General features: G+C 39.5%; 1 protein-coding gene across 7 annotated transcripts in view; it reads right to left on the reverse strand.

The window, feature by feature from the left end:
• kif16ba (kinesin family member 16Ba) overlaps positions 1–7931 on the reverse strand; it is a 24957-nt gene that overhangs the window by 3288 nt on the left and 13738 nt on the right. For 2 of the 7 annotated variants that reach the window (XM_023403456.2, XM_023403455.2), the window contains 5 exons: positions 6532–6690; positions 5561–5666; positions 4589–4636; positions 4219–4266; positions 703–3333 (listed from right to left, as the gene is read on the reverse strand). In XM_023403456.2, the coding sequence (XP_023259224.1) occupies positions 1381–3333; positions 4219–4266; positions 4589–4636; positions 5561–5666; positions 6532–6690 (2314 nt within the window). In that variant the 3' untranslated portion in view covers positions 703–1380. Of the gene's footprint in view, positions 1–413; positions 537–702; positions 3334–4218; positions 4267–4588; positions 4637–5560; positions 5667–6531; positions 6691–7931 lie in introns of those variants that run through there. The other 5 variants (XM_023403461.2, XM_023403462.2, XM_023403457.2 and 2 more) reach the window with 3 other exon arrangements.

The raw sequence follows: 7931 nt of genomic DNA on the forward strand, positions 1-7931 counted from the left end.
TACTACTAATACTATGAGGCTCCTTTTACCACTTACAAATGTAAGTAACTCTTCAGTCAGATTAATGAGTAGGAAGCATTAACTTGATCTTGCCAAATAGTGAGCCTGCATCAATGTCTGAAAACGGTTAGAACTTGTTTATAATGGTTTATTGATGATTTATTAAGTGTTAACAACAAAGTTAATATCCTAATTATAAACCATTTATAAATCCTTTATGAGGATAATCTTATTGTGAAGTGGAACCCAATTTTCTACAAGAGCAGTTCATCCTTCAGTTTCTGAACAATTCAACACCAAAATAGTCAAGTAAAGTACAAGTACCTCAAATGTATGAGTACATGTACTTAGTTACTTTCCTCAGCTGCACATAAGAAGGTCAAACTGGAAGTGAATGAGCTGAACGGACTCACCTTCACCTCGAACTCAAAGTGCTCGTCCTTCCCCTGCCCGCGGAGAACGTAACGAGGAATGCTAATTTTAACGGGCTCCTGGAGTCCGTCGGCGCTCGTCCCGAGAGGACGAGAAACCAAGTGCTGCAGAGGAAGTCATCGGGGGAGAGGAACAAAACAGGAGACAGGAAAAGAGAAGAAGAAAAGAGGAGGAGTAAAGGTTTGAAAAAAATTACAAGAATTGTGGTGAATTAGTTGCTGAACTTGATTTTAGCAGAAGCTGAGAATGATTTACACGATAGAACACAAGTCAAGTCATACACAGTTTAATCTTTATTATTCTGTTTACACACGTCACACTGTATCAAATTATAAGGCACATTAATTAAACATTATTAAAGATTACATTTCGTTTGTAATCATTTGCCATCAGACAAAACTTCACATTTTCTTTAAGTCATCAGGTCACAGTAAATTGTAAACGGAGCATCAGCGCCTTCCTCCCTTTGATGAAATAACCAACAGACCAAAAATCAAACAGGAATAAACAAGAATCGTCAACATGACTAAAAAGAGTCGTAAACAGAAAAACTTTCATACAAAGAAACTGTTTTTATCTTCATCCATTCGTTATGACTGCGTATCAACTACAGGGATTACAGTTAATACATGTCAACATGGACGGCTCTTCTTTAACTCACAAGACAATCCTTCCCATGAAATCACACAATCACATGACAAATGACACGTTTAAAAGTGTTTTAAATATTTAAAAAGAACTTTCAGACGTCTCCGTTTCACTTTAGCACGATGACGAATCTCCTTTTCAGACTCGTTTTCCCTTCAGATGGCGATAACTTATTGAACACATCCTAAAATAAATGAAGCGTCTGATCATTTCTTTTAAAGAGGAATGAAAATGAGGAAACAGGTGAGTCTGCTGCATCCGTACATGACCTCAGGTAAAGTCTGCCATCAGGTGTGTAACTCAGGTACACAGATGATTGATAAAGATCAAAGCTTCTGAGGTACAACCAAAGCATAATTTCCAGGAATCGCTCCGATGACTGTAATCAGAGGGGAAGGGCACTTCAGCCGAGCCGAGCCCAGACTCCGCCTTCTTCTCTCGAGTCTGTGGTTTGTGGGTTGTAAACACAATTTCTACCACCAGGCAGTTGTCGCTCTGCCTCACGACCAGGCATCTGATGTCCGATCGTTTGCGGAGTTCGAGTCCCTGAAACTGGGGCTGGACGGGGACCAGGCTAGAGCCCCGTGGCGCCGGGTGAAAGACGCCGTCCTCACGGAGAAGAGCTACGTGCGTGTCCGTCAGGAGGAACTGGAAGATGGCATCCTGACGCGCTCGGGTGGAGTTCTTGACCTTGACACTGCTGTAGAGCAGAGGACAAACATCAGCCAGGGAAGGTTTGCCGGGACCGTCCATGTTCCCGTGGACGATGTACAGCAGGTCTGCGAGGACCCGCTTGAACCTGGAGGTGACCTGGAGGCCGCTGTCCAGGATGATGTCAGGAACACTTGACGTCCAGTCCAGAGAGAGGACCATGAGGTCTTCAGAGAGTAACGGGTGACTTCCAGTCCCTTCAGAGAACCGTTCAGGAGCGAGAGCCTTCAGTAACGCCCTACAGAACTCCTGGGTAAGCTCTTTGCTGTGGGTGAAGACGACCAAGAGAGCTTCTTCAGTGCAGCCGAGCAGGCGGACATGCTGCCCTGCCAAACTAATCTGGACCGTCTTGATTTCAAAGAGATTAAAATGGCGAAAAAGAGCCAAGGAATCCTCCGAATCTGTGCCGGCTGAGACGACTGTTATGTCCTTTTCTGACAAAAGCAAGCACCCGGGTTTGGGGATGGGTCTCTGATTGTTGGCGGTTTTGAGCCAGAAGATACTCAGAGGTTTTCCAACTTGAACTTGAGGAGACAGAGATTCCAACTTTTGTAATATCTCCGGGGAGGAAAGCGTCTGTAGCTGAGACAAGGCCGGTGGCAGCTCGACCAGCCTCTGATAAAACACTTGAGGACCTGTGTTTTTGAAAGAGGACACGGATCCCTCGGGTCGTCCTGAGACGCCGGGGGTCACAGACTCGCCGGTGTTCTGATGAAGACTAAGGGCACGATCCCTCGACAGATCAACCAAACTGACTTTGTTTGCTGCCCGCATGCAGGGTTCAGGCTGTGGTTTTAGCTGCGTGCGATGAATCAGTGGCAGCTCGTTGGACATCATGGTCACGTACTGAGAGAGTACGACCTTCATCTCACCTGTTCCAACATTTCGAATGATGTCCCGTGTGCCTTGTAGCCTCCGACCGGCGTCTTTGTACGCTTCAGACAGTTTTCCAGTGAAATATCCTAAAACGTAACTCGCATTGGTCGCCACCTTCTCAGCTTCTGCGTCTGTCTCTCGTTTTGTTTGACCGTTTACACATTCCTTCGACTTCTGCTTGGACGTGACACAACCATTGACGGAGTCTTGGGACAATTGATCACTGGGAAGTTCTGCATCTTCTACTGCCCCTGGGTCACATGTTTGATGTTTGACATTTGAGCGTCCATTAACAAGCAACTCCTTTGGTCTATCTTCAACCTTTTCATCATCAAGAACACAGCCAGCAGAATCAGTTCTTCTTTTATCAGCGATATTCTCGTTTTCATCGAATCTGTTGCTCTTGGTCTTTGCGGAGTTGACGCAAAATAACTCGTCTCGTAAAGGGATATTCACCCCTGCGTGCCACCCTGTGTTTTTGCCACCATCTTTGTAAGGCACTTCTTTTCCAATTAAGACTTCAGCTGTGGATACCAGTGTTTCTTCTCTGGGAAGCTTTAAGATGACGTTTTCAGCTTCTTCCAATGCGTTTTGCTCGACCTTAGGAGGAGAGTTTGCCTCAAGCTCCGTTGCAGAAAGGGACCTAGACCACAACCTGCAGGCTCTCTGTGTACACAAGGGGGGGAGGGGGAGTCCATGACTACATCGTCGTGAAGGACGTGAAGGCTCTCTGAATTATACTCAAGTCCATAATTCACCCCAATGAGAATTACAGTTCCACCATCACCAGGTGCACAGGTGGGTCGTTAAGTGATTCAAAATTAAAAGTGAAGAGGTTTGACATGCAAATTAAGTGTCTTTCTGAGAACTTTAAAGTCCAATCAAACTTAGGAAAAGTAGCACTTGCAGATGATTATGATTGAACCCTTCTTGGCGACTGGATGGATGGTGTTTAAAGAATTCGTAAGTTTTGTTTTTAAGCCTCTTGCTCAGACTCTACTCTCGTCTCGTCGCAACTTATTTCACTGGACTAAAAAAAGCATCTGCAAATGCTGTTTTCCCATTGTTTGTTTCCACATTGGACTGTGAGCTGAAACATGACATTGTTTGATAATTTCAAGATGTTTTGTTGTCTGTTTAATATTTTCAATGCAAAGGTTTGTTTATCATCCTAAATCAGAGAATGAGCTTCCTGTCCACGGTTCTTCACAATAATAAGGAGTAGAACCAGCTTTAACTTTCAGAGTTCCCAAATTTTCAAGACCGACACGCAAGCCGCAAGATTTTCTGTCTCAACCTTTGAGTCATGCTTTCAAAATAAAAGTCAAACCAAACTTGAGTGACTAATATTAGTGACTGGAATGATAAAATGAAATGCGACGTTTGTTTGGAAACTCTGAAGATTTAAAATGGAAACCCATCCTTTAAAATTACATTTAATTTCTAAAATTATAAGGAATCATGTTCAGACTCTTTGAAACGAAAACGAAGCAGGATCACAGATTTTTAATGATTGATTATTGAATTGAACTGTAAAGATACTGGTCTTACCTCATATTTATGTCTCCTTGGATTAATGTTCTTCAGCTTTTCATCGTCCTGAAAAGAATAAAACTGAACATCAATTGATGATCTCAGTATCATTAAATATAAACTGAATTTGCAAAATAACAAGAAGCATTTTTTTAAAGTAATAATCAAAGGTTACAAATTTTACTTCATGATGGCGGGAAAAGGGGAAGAAATTAAACAAAACCAGGATTAAAAAAAAGGCAGGTGGAGAAGAACCCAGTGAAAATAAGAAGAAACCAAACTGATTGATAGAAGAGTCGATCCAGAACCATACTGGGGGAAATCATGCAGATTACAGAGGAGGGAAAGTTTTATTGTGACATGAAGAGCAGGTGGATCCTGGTCTTACCTCATCTGTTAATCTAACAGAGCTACAGTCGCTAACTTCCTCCTCCTCCTGCAGGGTTAAAGAGCTAAAGATCAGTTCTCACAACCTGTCACTGGACCTGATGCATTTCTCTTTTCACTGTTAGAGGATAAATAGTAGAATTGAACCTCGGATGATGGATGCTAGAATATAAAAGCCCCCCAGCAGCTCTGTTGAAGGAGCTGTGAGTTGTGCCTCTAAGTGTTTGACCGGCCACTTTCTCTCTCTTATTTAAAGACTTATAGTTCAGAATTTATAGACGTGTTTTCTGTCCATAATTACAAACTGAGCACATGACATCTTCAGAATCTATTAATCAATGATTATTCTCTCAATTTATTGTCTATAAAATGTCATTAAATTGTAAAAAACACGAGTTACAATCTCCCACAGTCAAGACATTCAGTTTACCAACATGTATGACAAAGAAAAGGATCAAATTCTCTCATCTGAGAACTGAAACTGTTAATCGATTATCCAAATTGTTGCTGATCAATTTTCTGTCGATTGACTAACTGACTAATTGATTAATTGTTGCAGCTCCACAGATCACAATTATTGTTTTGGAGTAAAAAACTTCAAACCTGATGGAATTTAATTTAGACTTTAAGGCTACACCTAATGATTTGTGTCCTTTTGATTAATCTGCAGATTAATTGATCGGACGTAGGTTTGTCCACGCTGACGTGTTTTTGTCCGACCAACCAAACACAGACAAAAAAAGACATTTTCATATTTAAGAAACTCAAAAAACAATTTGGCATTTTTGTTTGAACAACGAGCTGAACTATAAATCAATTATCTAAATAGTTTCTGATGAATTTTCCGTCGCGGTGTCAGGACGCACAGAACGAGTGGAGGTCTGTGCACATCTGGTCTGAGCGTACGGCGCCTTAATAAAACCCCACAGGTTAAAAACAGTGACAGAGGGATGGAGAGTGGGACGGGCCTCACCCGGAGAGATTCACAGGACAGAGACAGATCCATGCTGCTGCCGCCGTTCAGGAGGTTCATCTTGCGTAACCTCCGCTGGACTTCCTCTTCGATGTACGCGTTTATTCTGTGACAAATACGGACGACGCAGAACCAACATTAAAAACAACTCAAACAACTGGATGAGCTTAACATTTAAAATGTGATGGACAGATCGAGCCTGTATTCTTCCTCTAAACTAATGGTTCCAGCGTGGGGGGGGGGTAATGAACGTTCATTAGCAGGTACTCAGCTGTTAATTATTAGGATATTTCCAAGAAAGGAATAAGAAATTTTATAACAAAAATGGAGAAAGTTTTATTTGTTATTCAGTTATTCTGAACAATGAATCCAAATATAACCGAAACTGCAAAACGACCAACATCCAAATCATCACTTTTTCTGATGAAGGTAAAATGTGTCACATTGTTGTGCACTGTTAGTATTAGCACTGTTAGCATTAGCACTGTTAGCATCATCAGTGTTGTGGTGCTACAGAGACGGTCTACAAATCTATTCTCCAGACGTAAAGGAACATAAACAATCATGTTCCAGACCCAACAAACATCACATCGTCCTCATTTTTCATTTTCATCTGTGAAAGAAACAACCAGTCAAACTGAAATCACACCTTGAGTTTTTTATCGTGCAGCTCAATCATTATACGAGTTCTCCATTGTGTTATTTGAGTTTTTCAGAATAAATAAATGTAGCAGTGAAAATTAACTGGTAAACAGATGTTAATGTGCATCAGTACGGAAGAGGATCAGGGTCACGTGAATTTTTTTATTCTATTCTTTGTTTAAGAATTCAGAGTAAAAACTCCGGTAGCCCCAAAACACAAATGACAACTTTTTTTTTTTTTTGTAAGTTTAAAAAAAAACCCATAAAGTGTTTCCTGCAGACACTGTTTCCCCCTGAGCGGGGCGACCTGAACACAGGTGTGAACGCACCTGTCGTCCGACAGCGGCAGCAGCGTGTTCAGACTCTGGATGTGGCTGACCGGCGAGCTGCCGTGACTCGTTTTCTCCTCGTTACTGACGGAGTGAGTCCTGTTGTTCTCCTCCCCCTCGCTGATCCTCTGCCTCAGCTTCTGGATCTCCTGCTCCACCCTGCAGAAAAAACTGCTGATTCCTTCTGACCTTTTATTTCTGTGGCTGTTTAATTAATAATCATTTGATCATTTATTAATTTGATCTTCTTTTAATGCACAACGGTTATTTATCTCCAGTGTAGTTATGCCCCCCCCATCATTACAGCCTCTAATAACTCGACAATCTGCCTGTGACATTTTAAAACAATTACCTCATTACTCATGAACATGTATATGTTCTATATGTTCTATATGTTCTATGTATTGTATATTTTCTATATGATCTATAGGTTCTATATGATGTATATGATGTATATGTTCTATATGATGTATATGTTCTATATGATGTATATGATGTATATGTTCTATATGATGTATATGTTCTATATGATGTATATGATGTATATGTTCTATATATTGTATATGTTCTATATGTACATATGTTGTATGTATTGTATATTTTCTATATGATCTATAGGTTCTATATGATCTATATGATGTATATGTTCTATATAATGTATATGTTCTATATGTACATATGTTGTATGTATTGTATATGTTCTATATGATCTATATGATGTATATGTTCTATATGATGTATATGTTCTATATGATGTATATGATGTATATGTTCTATATGATGTATATGTTCTATATGATGTATATGTTCCATATGACGTATATGTTCTATATGATCTATTGATGTATGTTCTATATGATGTATGTTCTACATGTTCTATATGATGTATATGTTCTATATGATGTATATGATGTATATGATCTATATGATGTATATGTTCTATATGTTCTATACGATATATATGATGTATATGTTCTATATGATGTATATGTTCTATATGATGTGTTCTATATGTTCTATATGTTCTATATGTTCTACATGATGTATATGTTCTATATGTTCTACATGATGTATATGTTCTATATATTGTATATGTTCTATATGTACATATGTTGTATGTATTGTATATTTTCTATATGATCTATAGGTTGTATATGTTCTACATGTTCTATATGTTCTACATGATGTATATGTTCTATATGATGTATATGTTCTATATGTTCTATATGATGTATATGTTCTATATGTTCTATATGATGTATATGTTCTATATGATCTATATGATGTATATGTTCTATATGATGTATATGTTCTATATCGTCACCTTCCTAAAATAATGGCCTAAGTCATGTTTTGACAAAAATGTTTTTTTTGCCTAAATCACCCCCTCATGATGCTGG

The sequence above is a fragment of the Seriola lalandi genome, unplaced genomic scaffold (genome assembly GCF_002814215.2).
Source record: "Seriola lalandi dorsalis isolate HSWRI2012SDOR001 ecotype SW California unplaced genomic scaffold, Sedor1 jcf7180002054138, whole genome shotgun sequence".
Lineage (NCBI taxonomy): Eukaryota > Metazoa > Chordata > Actinopteri > Carangiformes > Carangidae > Seriola > Seriola lalandi.